General features: G+C 59.4%; 2 protein-coding genes across 6 annotated transcripts in view; one reads left to right on the top strand and one right to left on the bottom strand.

Moving 5' to 3' along the window:
- Sorcs2 (sortilin related VPS10 domain containing receptor 2) overlaps positions 1 to 17443 on the bottom strand; it is a 287015-nt gene that overhangs the window by 149191 nt on the left and 120381 nt on the right. The gene's annotated exons all lie outside the window — the stretch shown is intronic.
- On the top strand, positions 2950 to 5576 carry Psapl1 (prosaposin like 1). The gene has a single exon (XM_013157373.2). It carries the CDS (start codon positions 3021 to 3023, stop codon positions 4614 to 4616), a length of 1596 nt encoding a protein of 531 aa, XP_013012827.2. The 5' UTR covers positions 2950 to 3020; the 3' UTR covers positions 4617 to 5576.

Genomic DNA, 17443 nt, shown 5'->3' with positions numbered 1-17443 from the left:
GATGATGGATGATGGATGGATGATGGATGGATGATGAATGGATGATGGATGGATGGATGATGGATGATGGATGGATGATGGATGGATGCTGGATGGATGATGGATGGATGATGGATGGATGGAAGGATGATGGATGATGATGGATGGATGGATGATGGATGAGTGATGGATGGATGGATGGATGGATGATGGATGGATGGATGATGAATGGATGATGGATGATGGATGGATAATAGATGGATAATGGATGGATGAAGGATGATGGATGGATGATGGATGGATGAAGGATGATGGATGGATGATGGGTGATGGATAGATGGATGATGGATGGATGGATGATGGATGATGGATGGATGATGAATGAAGGATGATGGATGGATGGTTGATAGATGGATAATGGGATAAATGAGCAGTCGCTTCACGGATGGGAAGAAAGGTGAGAGGTCTGCAGGGGACAATGATAAAGCAAACCAGGGGAACTCATCTTGCAAAGGGGATGCAGGGCCTCTTTGGAGTTTGCAACTGTGCTCTGAGTTGAAAGATACCACCTATAACAGTAAAACATGGCCCCTTGTAGTTTAATAAGGAATTGTTTGGTTTTGTCCAGGGTTTTGCTCTGTGTTCCTAGCACAGAGCTCCTAAAACCCTGAGTTTCCCGAGTGACAAGTGTGTCACACATGAAGATCCTTGCAGACCACACCTGAGGCTACGCCAGTGGAGAGACTGGGCTGGACGGGGCTGGTCACTGGAAGGACTTCGGACTGTAGCTTTACTTCCCACAGCAGCCTCCAGGAAGCGGTGAGTTCCAGAATGTAAGCCCTTCAAAGATTCCTGGGCAGGATGTGGGAAGCCCTGTACCCTCGCCCCATGCCTCACCCTCTGAATCCTCCCACGTGTTGCTCCCGAGTTATCCTCTATGATAAACCAGAGGACATGAGTAAAAGGCCTTCGTGAGTTCTGTGGGGCATGGGAACCCCGACCACAGCTGCCCCATCTAAAGCCCAGGCGGAAACCTGGACTTGCATCTGGCCTGGGGTGGACAGCCCTCTGTGTCTGTACCCTTCTCCTGCGGGGCCTGTGCCGCCCTGGCAGCTGGTGGCAGGATGGATTAAGGCGCGGGAGGCCCAGAAGAGAGGCGAGCGTGGCGAATGGACTCCTGGCGCTGAAAGAACAGGCAGCCCCGAAACAAGACAGGCATGAGCATCAGGGTTCCTGAGGCCTCGGGAAGGGAGGCAGGGAGCCCAGGCCACCCCACTCGGCTCTGAGTAGCAGCCCAATGGAGCAAGGACACAGCGACGTCCGGACGGCGGCCTGCCCTGGGCTCCAAACTGGGAATGAGCCACACGCCATCGCGGCAGATCAGTACAGACACCAAGTCTGTACTCCACAGTGGAATCCCACCCAGAGGACAGCTCCTGCCCCACCACAGCAGCGATGAGCCTTACAAAAGACTGCCAAGCCAAGGAAGCCTGGGGCCACCGCACAGGGCCAGGAGATGAGAAGGACAGCACACCGGGTCACACTGGAAGGTGCCCCAGGAGGTGCCATGGGCTGGTTGTGAGGGACCAGCAGGAGGTCCAAGGTCTGCCAGGCTGCAGCCTGCTCATGCCACAGGGCACGGCACCTGTTTGTGCCACCCTCACACCCTTGTGCCCACAGGCCAGCGTGGGCACTCCGTCAACAGAGGGCAGTGGACTGAATGCAGGCAGGGAGCCAGCATGCGGGAGGGAACCGGCTGTGCCTGCTGGGCCAGACCCAGAAAGCACCAGGCCTCCTGGCCCGCCTCTGGCAGGAACTCACCCAGGAGGCTCACAGCCAGCTGCACAGAGAACGAGCCCCAGTCACCTTTCCCCCAGCCCATCTTCTGCCCTAACACAGAGTCCTGAGATGTCAGAGAGCTCAGCAAACCTAAACCCATGTTCTCTGGGAAACCCCAGCCCTGGAGGGGGATCAGGGGGAGGAATGGGCCTGTCTGCATTCCCGGGTGAGGGAGGAAGGGTGGCCCTGGCAGGGTTGCCTGGCCCCATAGCTGAGAACCTGCCTCTCCGAGCAACCTGAGCACAGGGCTGGGCTTCGGACACCCACGTGTGGGGCTCACACTAGCACCCAGCTGGTTCCAGCAGAGGCCCGCTGTCAGGCCCCTGTCCTGCTTGCTTCTGGGAGGGCCCACAGGAGCAGTGAGACTGAGTTCATCGGCCAGGTCAAAGCAAGCCTGGCTCAGAATCCCCTGCAGAACACAAAGGATCGGGCCCGGGACACCTGGGCCCCAGCTGTTCGGGTCAGAGATATCACTGACCCGGAATAAAGCAGTGCTCAGTGCGTGTGTGAGGTCAGCAAATGTCCAGGGCTGTGACCGGGGAGCGGCCCCCACTCAGCCTTGGCTAGGACCTTCCAGAATCAAGAAACAGCTTGGCCCAGAAAGCCAAGTGCCAGCAGCTTTCATGCAGCTGCTGGGAGCCAAGAGGGCTCAGGGGATGGTCAGGGGATGGGGGGCAGGGCATCCTATGCTGGGGAGCAGAGCCCAGCAAGCTGAGATCGAGGCCCAGCAGACCCAACAAACCTGCTCCCTCATCCTCAGCAAAAGCAGGGCCGAGGCCGTTCTGTGCCTCCCAGAACTGGGGCAGCAACTCCCCCAGTGTCCCATTCCAGGGAGGGACCGGCCCTGCAAGGAAGCCAGGGAAGGACAGTGGGCGGTGGGGAGGGCTTTCCAGGCCCCACTCCTGGGGACGGCCCTGCCCAGGGCCAGGAGGGCTTTCTGGGAAGGGGTCGGGAGCTGAGGTCCTGCCAGATGGGAGTGGGGCTTTGGAAAGATAGCGAGTTTATCCAGAGGGTGGGAGCGAGAGGGGGGTGGTACTATGAGCAGAGACTGGCGTGGGGCACCGGGTGGGGGTGTGAGCAGAGTGGTGGGAGTGGCCAGGAGGCGGGGCACCCAGCCGCACCTGCTGGGAGCCTGGCAGAGAGCTGGGCTTATAGCAGCAGCTGGGCAGCCAGGGCGCTGGAGCGGTGAGTCACTGGGCAGCATGCTGTGTGTGCTGCTTCTCCTGCCTGGTCTCCTGGGGGCTGCCTGTGGCAGCCCCATCCTGGGCATCTCGGGCCCCCCAGAGTGCGCTGGGGGCTCCGAGGTGTGGTGTCAGGACGTGGAGGCGGCCGTGAAGTGTGGGGCCCTGGGGCACTGTCAAGAGGCCATCTGGAGCAGGCCCACTGCCAGGTCCCTGCACTGCGAAGTATGCCAGGATGTGGTGGCCGCTGCTGGCAATGTGCCGAACCCGGATGACACGAAGTCTGAATTCCTGACGTTGCTGATGAAGACCTGTGAGTGGCTGCCCAGCCGAGGGTCCTTAGCCAGATGCAGGCAGATGGTGGATGCCCATAGCCCGGCCGTCTTGAGCATGCTCCGTGGGGCCCCAGGCGGCACCCCAGCACAGGTGTGCTCAGCACTCACCATGTGTGAGCCGCTGCAGAGGGTCCTGGGCGCTCCGGGGAGGCCACTCACGCAGGACAGTGCCTTCAATGTTGTGGCTCCCTTCCTGGCCAACGGGGCCCTCACTTTCCGTACCCCGCACCCAGCACCCGAGGATGCCGTGTGCCAGAGCTGTGTTCGGCTGATCTCCCGGCTCCAGGGCACCCTGGGGCCAGACCTGACACTGGCCGAAGTGAACACCCAGGAGCAGTGTGAGTCCCTGTCGCCCAGCCTGGCTCTGCTTTGCAAGAAGTATATCCACCAGCTCTTCGGCCCCATGGATCAGACGCTGAGGGCTCTCCCGCCTCGGGAGGTCTGCGGGAAGGGGGGCTTCTGCGAGGAGCTCTGGGGGCCGGCCCAGAGGCTGGCACACCTGGCTGCTGTGGACAGGGTCCCCTCCATCGACCTGGGGCTGCCAAAGATGCCAGGTGGGGTCCAGATGCAGTCCGGCCTGACCTGCGAGGTATGCCTGAGTGTCATCAAGGAGATGGACCAGTGGCTGTTGTCCAACGGCACCGAGAACTTCATCACCCACTCCCTGGAGCGCGCGTGTGCCATCATGCCCCGCTCCATCGTCCAGCAGTGTGTGGTCATGGTGGACACCTACAGCCCCGCCTTGGTGGAGCTGGTCACCAGAATCTCTCCAGAAAAAGTGTGCGAGACCATCCGCCTGTGCAGCAGACGCCGGCGGGCCCGGTCCCTCTCCAGGGGGCTCCCAGTGACCACCGCACCCCCACCTCCACCGGTGCTGCTGGATGAGGAGAACCAGGGCAGTTTCTGCTCCAGCTGCCAGCGGCTGTTCCGCCTGTCTTCCGCCAACCTGGAGCTCAAGAGCACCAAGCGGGACATCCTGAGGGCCTTCAAGGGCGGGTGCAGCATCCTGCCGCTGCCCTACAGGATCGAGTGTGGCCGCTTCGTCACCGAGTACGAGCCCGTGTTCATCCAGAGCCTCCAGGAGATGATAGACCCCCTGGCCGTGTGCAAGAAGGTGGGGGCCTGCCACACCCCGCGGACCCCGCTGCTGGGCACCGACCAGTGCGTGCTGGGCCCCAGCTTCTGGTGCCGCAGCCGGGAGGCTGCCGAGCTGTGCAACGCTGTGGAGCACTGCCAGCAGCAGCTGCGGAAGCAGAAGCACCATGCCGGGATGCAGCCCTGACCCCCTGCGGCTGCCAGGCCCCCAGCTGCCCCACATCCCACGGGCAGCCTAGGAGGTGGGTGCCATCCATCCTGTTTCACAGGTGAGAAACTGAGGCTCCACGTAGGAGGCCGGGGAGGAACAGAGCCAGGCGCTTGCAGTCTGACAGGGCTCTGTGTGGACACCTCCACCTGGCCGCTTCGCCCTTGCAAATGTCACCAGCAGAGCCAAGCAGCTGAAGGGCACCGTCTCACCCCAGCCTAGCCTGCTCTCCACACTGACACTGCTGACGGATGGCCTGGGAAGCCCCACAGGGGCCTCGACGTGCCTTCCACCCCAGCCTGGGTGGACAGCCCAGCTGCCAGCCAGACAGGACCAGGGAGAAGGGCACAGGGCCACAATGGTCAGCTGCAGTCCCTTTTCCCTGGCTCAGGTCAGGGGCTGGGTCTCAACCTGGGGAGGCCAGGAGGCTCCCAAGGGTGCAAGCCAGATATGGATGCCTCTGGATTTCTCTTTGGGGGAGTCTGGGGCTCTGTCCCGGTTCCCAAAGGGTATTTCTGATGTCTTGGCTCCCCAGGGGACCCTGTCCCTTCCTTTAGGCTCTCAGCTGCCCTGGTACAATGAAAGTCTTAAGGTGGGGGTGCTTGGCATGGGGAGAGCAAAGCATGCTGGGTAACACCCTGGCAGCAGTCCCAGGGGTGTGGAGCGGCCGCTGAGGGTGAGAAGTGGCGAGGGCCAGTGAGACCCATGCCCCAGAGACAGGCCCTTCCCCTACCAGAGCCTCAGTTTCTCATCTGTAGAATGGGATGGTCACACTGTTCTCATAGATACACTGAGATGATTCAAGGAGATGTCCCAAGCTTACTCCCTGGAGACCAGCACCCACTGGTCTGCCGGGACAAGCAGAGCCTATCTCAGGGAGCCGAGGATCCCGGGGAGTGTGGCTGTGCAAGTGTTCATAAACCACAGGTGTGCTCTGAACATCCTCTGCTGATTTTGTTCCTGCAGAAGACCGTGCTCCCACAGGACTCAGCGCCCTCTCCTCCTCCTCCCGGGCATCCTGCTCCAGGGAGCCGCGCTCATTGCCCTGGGCCTGTTTAGCGCCCACAGAGGTTTTCCCTCACCCTTTGGGGACACTGTGTGTGCAATGCCTGGGCCTGCACATAGAAGGTGCTTAAACAATCAGGGAACCCACCTGCATATTCCCTCGGGGCCTGGGTGTCAGGGCCCTTGCATATCAGCCCTCCTCTCCACCAGGGCACCTGGCCCCCCGGCAGCAACAGGCACTGTGGCCTGGTGTAACTGCTCTGGGCCCGGGCCCCCCCCCCCACCCCAGACACTCAAGCCCCTGGCCAGTGCCGGGACTCCTCTATGCTGGCTGCTGCTGTCCAGCAGGACAAGAGGTGCTGACCCTGATGCACACTGCGCATCTCAGGCCTGGCTGTGGCCCAGGAAGGCAGCCCTGTGCCCCGTGGAGAATAAGATGCTCCACCCACGGCCCTGCGGGCTCCGTCCCCGACCTGACCGGATGCTCCATGGGCTCCATGCAGCAGCCCAGGGGCTCCCAGGGATACCTGCTGGCAGCTGTGTGTGGCATGTCACAGCCTGCCTGACCTGACACTTCTCAGAGACACCACCAGGCACACAAGGCAGCCCTGGCAGAGGTCAGGAGGGGGCAAGCACCAGGCCCCGGTCACCCTCCGCACTGAATGGACACGAAACCTACCTTCCCCCTCACCAGAATCTGGCCCTCGGGGTAGTGAGGGTGGGGTCTCCCCAGACACCTTCCCTCTACCCCGAGGCCTAGCACCAGCTGCCCTCCTGGAGCCCCTGGTCTAATGTGGCCCCACACAGCCACCGAGCTCATACAGGGCGTCCTGCTTCCTGGATGCAGGTGGCCTTGTCTGCCCGGCCTCTCCGGAGCCCTCTCCTCTCCCCCATCCCAGGGCCTTCACTCAGGTCCTCTCTGCCTGACTCTGGTTGCCCCTCTCAACCCTCCCTGCACAGCTTGGCCGGACTGGCATCTCAGAGAGGTGACTTCCAGCCCCTTTGGTGTCCCTCCAAACCTTCCCCACCACGCTACACCTAAAGTCCTTGTCACCTCCACACACAATTGAGGTACTTGGGGATTTTCCCCCAGAACGGCATTTGCGTGCTGAGAACAGGGTGCCTAGTGGGACCCCATGGAAAGACCCTCAGCAGAGCTGCCATGCTGAATCCCTTCCAGAGCTAATGTCTCCAGCCCAGCAAAGCCACTCCACTCCTCCCCTAGCTCGGGGCACCCAAGATCCCCAGGATCCCATGACCCACAAGAAGGGTGGGAAAAGAACCAGGGCCTTGCCCTGCCTGGGCTCCTACCAGGGAAAACACACCGGGTGCCCCTGCCCCCGCTAGAGTGGGGCACACGCTCTAAGGCCCCAGGGCCCAGGGGTGTGAACCAACAAGTCCCAGCCCCAGTGCCCAGTCCTCATTCCAGGAGGCCCCGCAAGTCCCCAGGCCAGTTCTGCCAGGCCTGGCAGCAGAATGGAGGACAGGCAGACCCAGCCCACATTCCTCCCCAAGGCCCCACTGGCGTGGGTCACCAGGGCCACCAGGGCCAGCTCCCCCCAACCCCAGCGGGGCTGCGTCGTCTGAAACATTTCTGCAGGACAGCAGCAGGCATTGCAGAAGGGTTAAGCTGCTCTCCCCCGAAACTAGTCTCTCAGGTGACATTCCCAGTGACACCCGAGGGAACGGCTGCCTCCACAGCCAGGGAGTCCGAATGACCCCGGGTTGGTGCCCTGGTCCCTGAGGAAGACTCAGGCCCGGGCTGGGCTGACCCTGCAGACCCATCATGGGCCAAGAAAGCCTCCGGTCTCCACCACATGGGAAGACCTACTGTGTGTCAGGGCTACGCGGGGCACTGGGACAGGAGTGACCCTCACAGACAAGGACACTGCCCACCTAAGGGGCAGGACACACGGCCAGAACGATCACAAAGCAACACGGTATTGCAGCAAATGAGGGCTGAGAGGCCATTTGAATGTGGGGCGCTCACAATGCACGCGAGGGAGAAAAGAGCAGGCAGAACAGGACGGAGCAGGAGGGCAGAGAGCACGGCTCTGAGGGTGCCACTCAGCTGGAACCTGCCCCCTGGGGGCACAAGTCCCGGCCAGGCGTGGAGGGACGGCTAGGATGACGTGGAGGGGCGGGGGAGGCAGAGATGCAGGAAAAGAAACACACAGGGTGGGCAGCCGGCCGGGCCTGGGGTCCCGGGAGGGGGCCACGTGGACTTCAGTGTGACGCAAGCTGTGGGTCACTTCTGGCTAGGCGGCCCTGGCCCTCCTCTGCCGACTGGCCTCATGGGTGGGGGGGCTGCTGTGGCCAGGGCCGGGTGTGGGGTGGTGGGAGGGTCAGTTCCCGAGCACCCCTGCCATGGCTGAGGTGAAGGACACACGTAGGCCTGAGCAGAAGCGCACAGAACGCCCAAGCCCAACCCCAGGTGCCTGGGGCCGAGGGCGGCAGCAGAGGGACTGGGCCGCCATTGCCCTCCGCCAGAGGTGACCCAAGCCCTTAATCCAGGCAGCCTGTCTCTCAAAACCGAGGTTCCCCGGAGGAAGAGTCACAGAATACCAGAGCCACCTGAGCTGCCAGCCGGGCCTGTCCCCCAGCAGTGCAAGGCCTTTCCAGGTGCCAAGGAGGTGCGGAACCAGGCACAAGGACCTCAGCCCTCCATAGCCATCAGCTGAATTAATCTCCGTTCTTTATAAACTCTCTGGCCTCGAGTGTTTTGTTACAGTGACAGAAAACAGGCTAAGACACTGCCAGTCTGGTCCGATCGATCCTCTCGCCTTTCATTTCACAGATAGGAGTTGGGGTCAGAGGGCAGTGAGAGGTCAAGATCATGCGGGAGGAGGGTGAACTTCAGCCCCAAATCTCCTGTGGGCTCCTGTCCCCTGCAAGCTGACCTACAAGAGGCAGAGGCGACACGGGCCGAGCTTTGTCAGAGGCCAGAGTAGAGACGGGAGGACCATGGTGGTCACTTGGCAGAGATAGGGTAGCGGCACAGGCCACAGAGGTGACAGGCGATGGCCGAGGCTCTGGACCCTTCCAGTGCCACGACAGAGGCAGAGTCACTCGCTGACCCTGCGGAAGGTGCAGAGAGGTGCAGAGCCACACCGCTGCCCCAGGGGACACTCAGGGTTAGCAGGCCTCTGTCCTCCCACTGTGGAGACAGCGCTCAAAGATGACCCGCGAATAATGATGTCTGTCACCTTCCTGGACCCCACAGCCAGGCCATCCAGCGTCCCGGTCACAGGCCTGGGCTCACCGAGGGAAGCAGCATCCCAAGGCCACACACTCATTGTGGGCAGCGCTGGATAAGCTCGGCCGAGCTCAGGTCTCCGGGACAGAGTCCAGGAGGAAGGAGCTGGACGGGACTCCAGGAAGCCCAAGGGTGCTGTGACACGGTTCTGCGTGGGGCTCCCCGCCTGACCCCACAGAGCCTGACAGAGCCCAAGCCTTGGGGAGTCCCTGCCAATGCATCCCCCGGGGCCAAGCGGTGTTTAAATAAACACAGTACACATGGGAACGGCGGGCACGGGGTGGGGCGGTGGGCCAGGCTCCTGTGCCAGGAGGAAAACACCTAGACCACTTTGGGACGTGAGGGGAGTGGTGCGGGGTCCCCAGCCCTGGGGTGCCAGGGAAGAGGCTTTGGTAGCCCAATGCCTGATCAAGAAAGGACTCAAGTGTCCACCACGTTCTGTGGGCCCTGGCTGGTGGAGGTGACAGGCTGGCCAGCGGGAGCCCTAGGTGCCGCGGGTGAGGCAGGGTAGGGAGGCTGGGCTCCATGGGACAGGGAGAGCACGTGCCAGCGGACTGGGCTGCAGCCCACAGTGACACCAGAGCCCCTCCCTGGCCACACCTGAACTCACCTTCCTGTGGTCCCCGAGCTCTGCTCTGGCTGAGTAAGGGAGAAGCTTCCAGAACTCCACAGGCCCCACAGCGCCAGGCCTGCTCTCCCTAGGGTTCAGAGCCCTGGACACTGTCCCTGCCGACCTTGCTTCAGCACCTGGGACAAGGTGACTCTGCAAGGTGGGGTGGTCGTGTGCCCACTGCACAGATGGGGATGCTGAGGCCAGGTGGGAAGGACACTTGCCCAGGGTCTCCAACCGGCCTGCTGGCTTTGGAAAACACAGTGTGGCTGCTGGGAACCAGTGACGGGTCCTGAGGGCACAGTGGGCTGCATTTCCCAGCCTCCCTTGCAGCTGGGCAGGCAAGGGATAGCAGTCTACCCAGCGGCAGGCAGAGAGGCCTCCCACGTACAATGCTCCTCCTTGCCCTCCACCCTCCTCCTGAGACACTGACGTGGATGCCAGGGTGCGGGGACTCGAACTCACTGTCCTGAAGGATACAGGGAAAGGATCGTGGTCAGCCTGTGTCCACGACCCCTGCACCCAGATGCCCAGGCCCTGCCCCAGCTCAGCTTGTTTAAAACCTGTGTACAGCAACTGGTCACCCACAGGGCAGAGCCTGGTCTCATGCACAGGACAGGAGGCCACCTGGCCCAACCTCTGCTGGATCACCAGCTGTCCCCTGCCGGTCTCTGCCCACCTCGCTCTCTAGTACCCCTAAGTTCTAGGGTTCTGCCCATCGCTGCTTCCTGCCTCTGCGGCTTTGCACATGATGTTCCCTCTGTCTAGAATACCCTTGTTCCCTTGGCTTATCTTCCTAGCAAATTCCTATTCATCCTTCCAAGCCCAATTCAAACATAACGTCCTCTGAAATGACCAACTTCCCTCTTCTGTGGGGTCCTCAACACTCCAGACAGCCTCTTCCCTCACACCCACCATTACTGTGTGCTAAGGCAGGTATATCTCCTTTGTGGTCAATGCTAAGGCCTGGCAAAGTGTCTGCAGACAGTTCCCCTGAGAAGTTTTGCAGTCAGGCTGTGGCCTGTGTCTCCCGCACGGCAAAGGGCCTGGGCAGGTGATCAATGTAAGAGCTGAGACAGGAGAGGCGTCCTGGACTGTGCAATCACCTGTGTCACCACAGGGCCCTGCAGAGGAAGAGCCTGACCCTGCTACAGTCAGAGAGGGGGCTCGGCCACCCCAAGGCTGGCCAGGGAGGCAGGAAGGGTCCCCTTTCCAGGTGGGAGACAGCCAGGAAAGAGACGGCCTCCGAGCCTCGGGAGAAGGACGCAGCCCAGGCCTGCAGCCCAGGGAGGCCATGCTGGAATCCAGTGTCCAGAGCCATGAGACAGGAAACTGTGCTCCACCAGCCCTGGGCTGTTGTCCTGACGTGTCACGGAAGCTTTAGAGAAGTGACACGGCCTCACCCCAGCCTGGCTGGTCACCTAGGGTCCAAAAAAGGGGCATCCCCAGCCTCTGAGCTCTTGTCCTGCTGCCCCTCTGCCTGTGCCAGCCTCTCTGCCTGGTGAGTTTCTATTCATTCCTCAGAACCCATTTCCAAGGTCTCTCCTAGGGAACCCTGTCCCAGCACACCCTGGGACCCGACTGGGCCGGCCACGCCCCTCCACATCCAGGTGTGGGCGCCACTGTGCATCCTCTGGGTGGCACTGGTTGGAGGGATCCTGGAAGGCAGCTTCTTGAGGGTTGTTCTTAGAGCAACACTGGGAATGCTGAAGACCCAAGGGGTCAAGGGCCGGGCCTCAAGGTAGGCCGGGCCCAGAGCCTCCCTCTAGGGATGGGATTTACAGAACACCCAGCATAGCCTTGCCTCTCTTGGCCCAACCCTGCCCGAGCAGGAGGGACCATACCGGGAGGGGCAGCAGCCTCCCACAGGCCTTCCTTCACCCCGCCAGCTGCTTTTCATTTCTTACCCCCAGCGACATCAGTAACAGCCTCAGACAAACCCTGCGCCACCTGCTCAAACAGCGTGGAATCCCCTGTAATCTGATCCCCCAAGAGAAAGTCCAGGCATGGGAATCTACCCTGAAAAACTAATCCACAGTGTGGCTGCAACGCAGAAGCAGGATCAGCACCCCATCTTCACACTGGTGTGAGCTGAGAGTGACTCAGAAACCCAAAACCGAGGGCTCGGTCAGATCAACAGGACCTGCTTCGGAGACCAGTGTATTACACGGCCGTTAAAAATAGCAGACCTGAGGACGCATCGGCGCATGGAAGACGTTCAATACACCATTCCAAGGTTTATAAAACACGTACACATTTGCATCTTAAAAAGATGAATGAGAGCATTTGTCTCAGATATTAATAGCTTTAATCTCCTGGGGGTTAACATAGGCATTGTTTTTATTTCTCATCTCTTTTATACTTTCCACAATCCCTGTGATGAACATGAATTATAATATTTAAAAGGTATTTTCATTTATTTTTTTGAGGGAGAATTTTCTGGAGAGGAACCGGCCAACGCCCAGGGCAGAATCCCTCTGAAGAGGCTCTGGCAATGTACAAGGTCCCCATGGCGAGGCCTGAGGTCTTGGTGGAAGCGGTGGACTTCAGCCCAGCTCAGCAAAACCAGCCATGAAGGAAGGGACACAGGGTGGGGCTGTGGCCATGGCTCTGGGAAGCCAGGGCTGCAGGAGGTGGACGCTGAGGCAATCACACAGGCAGGGAGCTGGCCGGGGGTGCAGGGAGCCCGGGTTCCCTGTGCTGGGACAGCGGCCTGGCAGGGAGAAAACCAGGGCCCTGCAGTCAGCTGAGAGCTCAGGGTGAAACGGACACTGTGCCTGGGCGGGGCTGTCAGGGCATGGGGCACCTGCCCACCCTCTGTCCTGCCAGCTCTCTCTGAGATTCCTCCAGTGCCCTGGCTTGGTCACCCTGGTTCCCTAGATGGTCAGAAGAGGAGGGTGCAGGAGAAGGAAGGGATGATGCAGAGTGGTCTTCAATACCAGGGTGAACCCAGGGGGGCAGGAGTCTCCTAGGAAGTCCTGCCACAGAAGCCGAAGAGGGACCAAGGCAGAACAGGGAGGGCAAAGTGTCCCCACCACCTTCCGAGGCCTGGTGTTTATGGGCAGCGGGTGAGGCCCAGTTCAGCGGGAAGGGTGCAGCCCCGTGGCTCGGGTTGCTGCATCTGCCCTGACGTCACCATGGAGATCTGAGCGTGATTTAAATGGAACTCGGAGCAGTAGGGGTCACCGAGAACTGACTTAGAAGCATTCAGGGGGTTTGAGCAAATAATTCGATTCAAACCAGCTGAGAGCAGAGGCTGATGGGATGCCAGCACTGCGCCCCAGGGGTCCTAGGGTGGTGTGGTCAGCAGGTTCTGGAGCCCCAGCATCCTGCTTGTCTGTGGCCTCCATCCTGTCCCTCCAGGCAGGTCCCAGAGCAGGCACAGAGCAGCCCAAGTCCACCAGCCGGTAGCCCCGTGTGGGACCACCCAGTTCAACCCCCTAGTGGCCCTTTGGGGATGGCCTGTTACACGGCATCATTCGCCCAGTAGCTGACTGACCCCGCCCCACCTGAAGATGGCAATTGGAGGAGGCATAAACCTGGGGTGATTCTGCACCCTGGGGGACCCTCTGAAGGTGTCAGGGGGGCTAATGGGCGCGTGGGAGGAGTGCAAGCCTCCTTCACAGGAGATGCGTGTTGAACCCAGGAGATGACTGGGACCATTCACAAGGAGAGGAGAGGGTGGAGAAAGTTAAGCAGCTCCCCAGGAAGACAGCGCACAAGATGGGGAGATGGGGTCCATAGCTCCAGCGAGGGCTTGCTCTGCCCGCAAAGCCCTGGGTTCCAGCCCCAGCCCCACAAAAAATAAAAAGAATAGAAAATAAAAATAAACAACATGATTCATAATAGTTAAGTCCCAGAAGCAGCCTGTGAACCCATCTACAGACGATTAGAAAGAAAAATGTGGGAGGAAAGGGGGTTAAAAAAGAATCACCCGCACTGTGTCCCTGTACCCACTCCCTAGGGTGACTCTAAGCCACATACACTGCAAACATGCTGATAAAAGGCAGAGCCACTAGCACAAAGGACAGGCACACTGGAGTGGACCTGAACCACCGGCGGACGAGGGAAACCCGTCCACCCTGCTGGAGCTCAGTCCCACGCACCTGCTGGCAAACGTGGCAAGTCTGGTGGCTCCCAAGCAACGGAGCTCAGCACTGTCCCACAGGCAAGGGGACAGCAGGAGGCAGAGAGGACAGGCCCACCTGGTGGGGTCCTCTGCCCACCCAGACACCTGCAAGGACCCACCAGATGCTCTGAGAAGCCACAGTTGGAAAAGCAAACTCCTGGCTAATCCAAGCACTGCCACAGCCGGGAACACGCATTTTGGCTAGGGCACATGCGCTGCATAGGTAAAGCACCCAAACAAACTCGGCGGTATCGTCAAACTCCCAAAAGCAGGGTGATGTCATCCTTATCAATTTTTAAAGCACGCTAAACTGGAGGAATGTATTGATTGCAAATAGACACAGCCACGCGTCCACCCACAGTCAATGTGAACTATGATTCATGCACCATCTTACAGCCTCAATTATGTTCTAGATGCAAGACATAAAACCTAAGTGGGCATAATCTGCACTGATTTCAAGGCAGAGACTGTCTCTGGGTAGATAGGGTAGGCGGAGCAGAGAGCTGGGCTTTATCTGAATCTGTCATAGACTTTTTCTTTGAAACAGAGTGATACCAAACAGAAAAACACAACATCAGTTACAGCAAGATACCGGTGTTGAGCCAGCCAGGCTCCACGTGGTGCAAACAGACTCCCCGAACCTCATGGCTCCTTCCACACTGTCCCTACTTGCTGACCATGGTCCGAGTCACTGTGTGAGCCAACCACCTCCAAGGAGGCAGGAAGGAAGGGGGCGCGAGAGCACCCAGTGAGCTCCGAGCTGTAACTCACTCTGTACTTCCTGCATACCTGAAGGGCCATGCGCACAGTGAGGCTGGATCAAAGAGGTTCATCCCTGCCCCTAACAAAAGGCTAGGGTTCCAAGTCACCCCGAGGGAGGCTGGACCTTCCCACCCCATGCCTCTGTACCCCTAGTTGAAGATCCTGCCCAGGGCACAGCTGTCCATGGTAAGGTGGGGTTGGCACAGCTTTAGTGCTGACCTGGGCCAGGAGTGGCACAGACACAGAGATAACTGGGCTGTATAACGGCGCCCTTTATTTCAAATCCAGCTTCCCAACAGCTATGCTCAGGGCAAGCTCTCAGGCAGCCCACAAGCCTGCATCATAGCTTTCTGCATCTTTTCACCTACCCATCCAGCCATCCACTCATCCATCCGTCTGTCCATCCATTCATTCACCCATCCACCTGTCCACTCATCCAACCATTCATCCACCCATCTGTCCATCCATTCATCCAACCACCTATCCACCCACCCATCCATCCACCTGTCCATCTACCCATCTATCCATCCATTTGTCTTTCCATCTATCTGCCCATCACCCATCCATCCATCCATCCATCTGTCCATCCAATGCCCAACATACGCCCCTCCTGCCAGCTCTTTGTGGGGTCCCAGGCACTCAGTGATAAATGGGATGAACCTGTCCCCTCCATTCTCAGCCAGCTGAGGCTGTGTGGTGCAGGGCGCAGGCGGGGGAGGGAGCCACAGACAAGAACAGCCACGCTTCGGTGAGAGACGAGAGAGAGAGAGGGTACCTGTGCCCTCTTCACGCTGAGTGCGGGACAGCTGGAAGACAAGAGTTTTCCGCTGAGGTTGTCTGTGCACAGGAAGCCACCATGAGGGCCATGCCAGTGCACTCCGGGCAGGCAGCCTCAGCTCCCACAGGGCCTGTGTACACCAAGCTCAGCCCGGTCCAGCTTAGCCAGCCGCTGCTTAGGGCTGGTGGCACCTACATCTCCTGGAGTTTATTAAATGCAGCCTCAGGCCGCACTGCAGACCCAGAATGTGCAGGCAGCAGACCCCAGGGAGTCCGTGCAGGAGGCCTGGAGACCTGTCCCCTGCCAGATATTTTCACCCGGGACAACAGCACCCCCAAGGGGTAGACACTGGTTCTTGAAGGAAGTGAAAGATGTACAGGGAACCTTAGTCAATCACCCTTCATTGGTTCCTGGAGGCCCCACAAGCACCCAGAACAAGGGCCAAACAAATTGCTTTGGCTGGAAAGGCTACCAGGGCACAGGGCCATCAGCACCAACAAGACTGAACGTGCACGTGGAATACCCAGCAAATGAGCACGGGGATATTTTCAAGTCAGAATTCATCGCATACCACATTACGTGAGTTTCAAAGCAGTGACACTGCCACGGACAGGACACCGCTGTGCAGGATGCACACACGTGCAGGGAACACAGCCACACAGACACTCCTGGGGCGGGGGGACAACAAAAAGTCCAGACTAAGTGGAGGACTTGGGCAGGCCCAGCCTAAGGGGCTGGGCACTGGCTCTGTCGGGGTCCAGCTCACCCCTAGAGCTGGGCAAGCAGACAGGCAGCAGGGAGGTGAGCTGCAGGTAAAGAGGTAGAGGGGCGTGCGGGGGGTCAGAGAGATGGGAACAGGTACAGGGCCACTGAGGACACTGGTTCCGATGGTCTCAGCCTTTCAAGATGGACTGTGTGGTCAGCTAAACCACGGCGCTCAGAAGAGGTCCCCGTCAAGAACCCCAGAGCCTGTGACCTTATTTGGGAAAGCCATCTTTGCAGGCATGATTGATGACTGAGTTATGGATCTCAGGATGACATCATCCCCAAGTCCAGTGGCCAGTGTAGTCTGGGGACACTCAAAGAACAGACACACAGGGAGAAGGCCACAGGGAGCTAGGAGCCAGGAGCTTCAGGGACAGGAAGTGTCCTGCTTCAGAGCAGGTGCTATCCGGGACACTTTTACCTGAACTCCAGCCTCCAGGACAATGAGAGGATGCATTTGTGCTGTTTTAAGCCCCCAGCTGGTGGTCACCTATTATAGTGGCCTTGACCTCACCGCCATTGTATGCAGACATCACATGTGAAAGCCAGTGGGCTCCAGGACCAGCCCTAGTCTTCACAAAGTCTCTACCACAGTCCCCAACAGGAGGTGACTTCGATCCCTGGTGCCAACCTGGGTTTAGAGGGAGACTGGGTTCCCTCCACAGCCCAATGTCTTGCCCTGATTTGAAGGGGCCCCGACCCTGAGCAGAAGGGTTCCCTGCAGGAAGGAAGGGCAGCACAGGGGTGAAGGAGGCCGAGCAGGGATGCTGGTGGTGGTGTATTCGGCTTGGATTTGCAGAGCCATCTCCAGAATGTGAATACCACCCCTGCCGTTAAACATGCATTTACCGTGATTGCACCGAATTCGTGGGCAGCCCAGTGCGCATTCGGTAGCTTGTCTTTAACAGCCCCGCATAATATGTGTGCTCCACACAAGGGCATCTGGAACCTTCCATCCCCGTGGACCTCAAACCCAGAGGGGGCAGGCTACGGCCCATCCACTCTTCATCCGGTCCCAAAGTAGGAGGGCAGATATCACACAGGCAGAGGCACCCGAAAGAGAAAGTGTCCCTGAGTAAATGGAAACCGCAGTCCTCTCTAGGAACCAGGCCCCATGGTTAGAAGAGCAACACATTTAGCAAGTTGTAGATGGCTTCTGTTCTCAGGAGACAGGATTCGGGGCTGGGGAGCCCTGCTTGGAGGGAGTACGGGGGAGCAGGAGTCCGCCCGAAGGAGAAGGCGGGTTTCCAGCAGGCCCACCGGCAAGGTGGCCTCTCGGGCTCAGTAACACGGCACCCCAAGATCCACCCCAGGGAACAAAACAAAAAGGAAAACTACAAGCCTGAGTCGTTTATGGCAGCACCAATACTGGGATGGCTGCGCGTTAGGGCGAATCAGCTCCAGGGACTTGTGTGCAGCGTGAGAGAGATGATGGCCCAGCCATGTGCCAGCAGGGACCTGAAATGTGATTTACAAGTGGAAAAAACAGAGCGCAAAACTT

The sequence above is a fragment of the Cavia porcellus genome, unplaced genomic scaffold (assembly GCF_034190915.1).
Source record: "Cavia porcellus strain 051 isolate PalLab524CR breed Dunkin Hartley unplaced genomic scaffold, mCavPor4.1 scaffold_18, whole genome shotgun sequence".
NCBI classification, from domain to species: domain Eukaryota; kingdom Metazoa; phylum Chordata; class Mammalia; order Rodentia; family Caviidae; genus Cavia; species Cavia porcellus.
Note: the sequence above shows the minus strand (reverse complement) of the source record. Positions and strands in the feature narration are given on the sequence as shown.

Excerpts from the sequence above, each read along its gene's own strand:
- Psapl1 (XM_013157373.2), top strand. The coding sequence starts at position 3,021 with ATGCTGTGTGTGCTGCTTCTCCTGCCTGGTCTCCTGGGGGCTGCCTGT.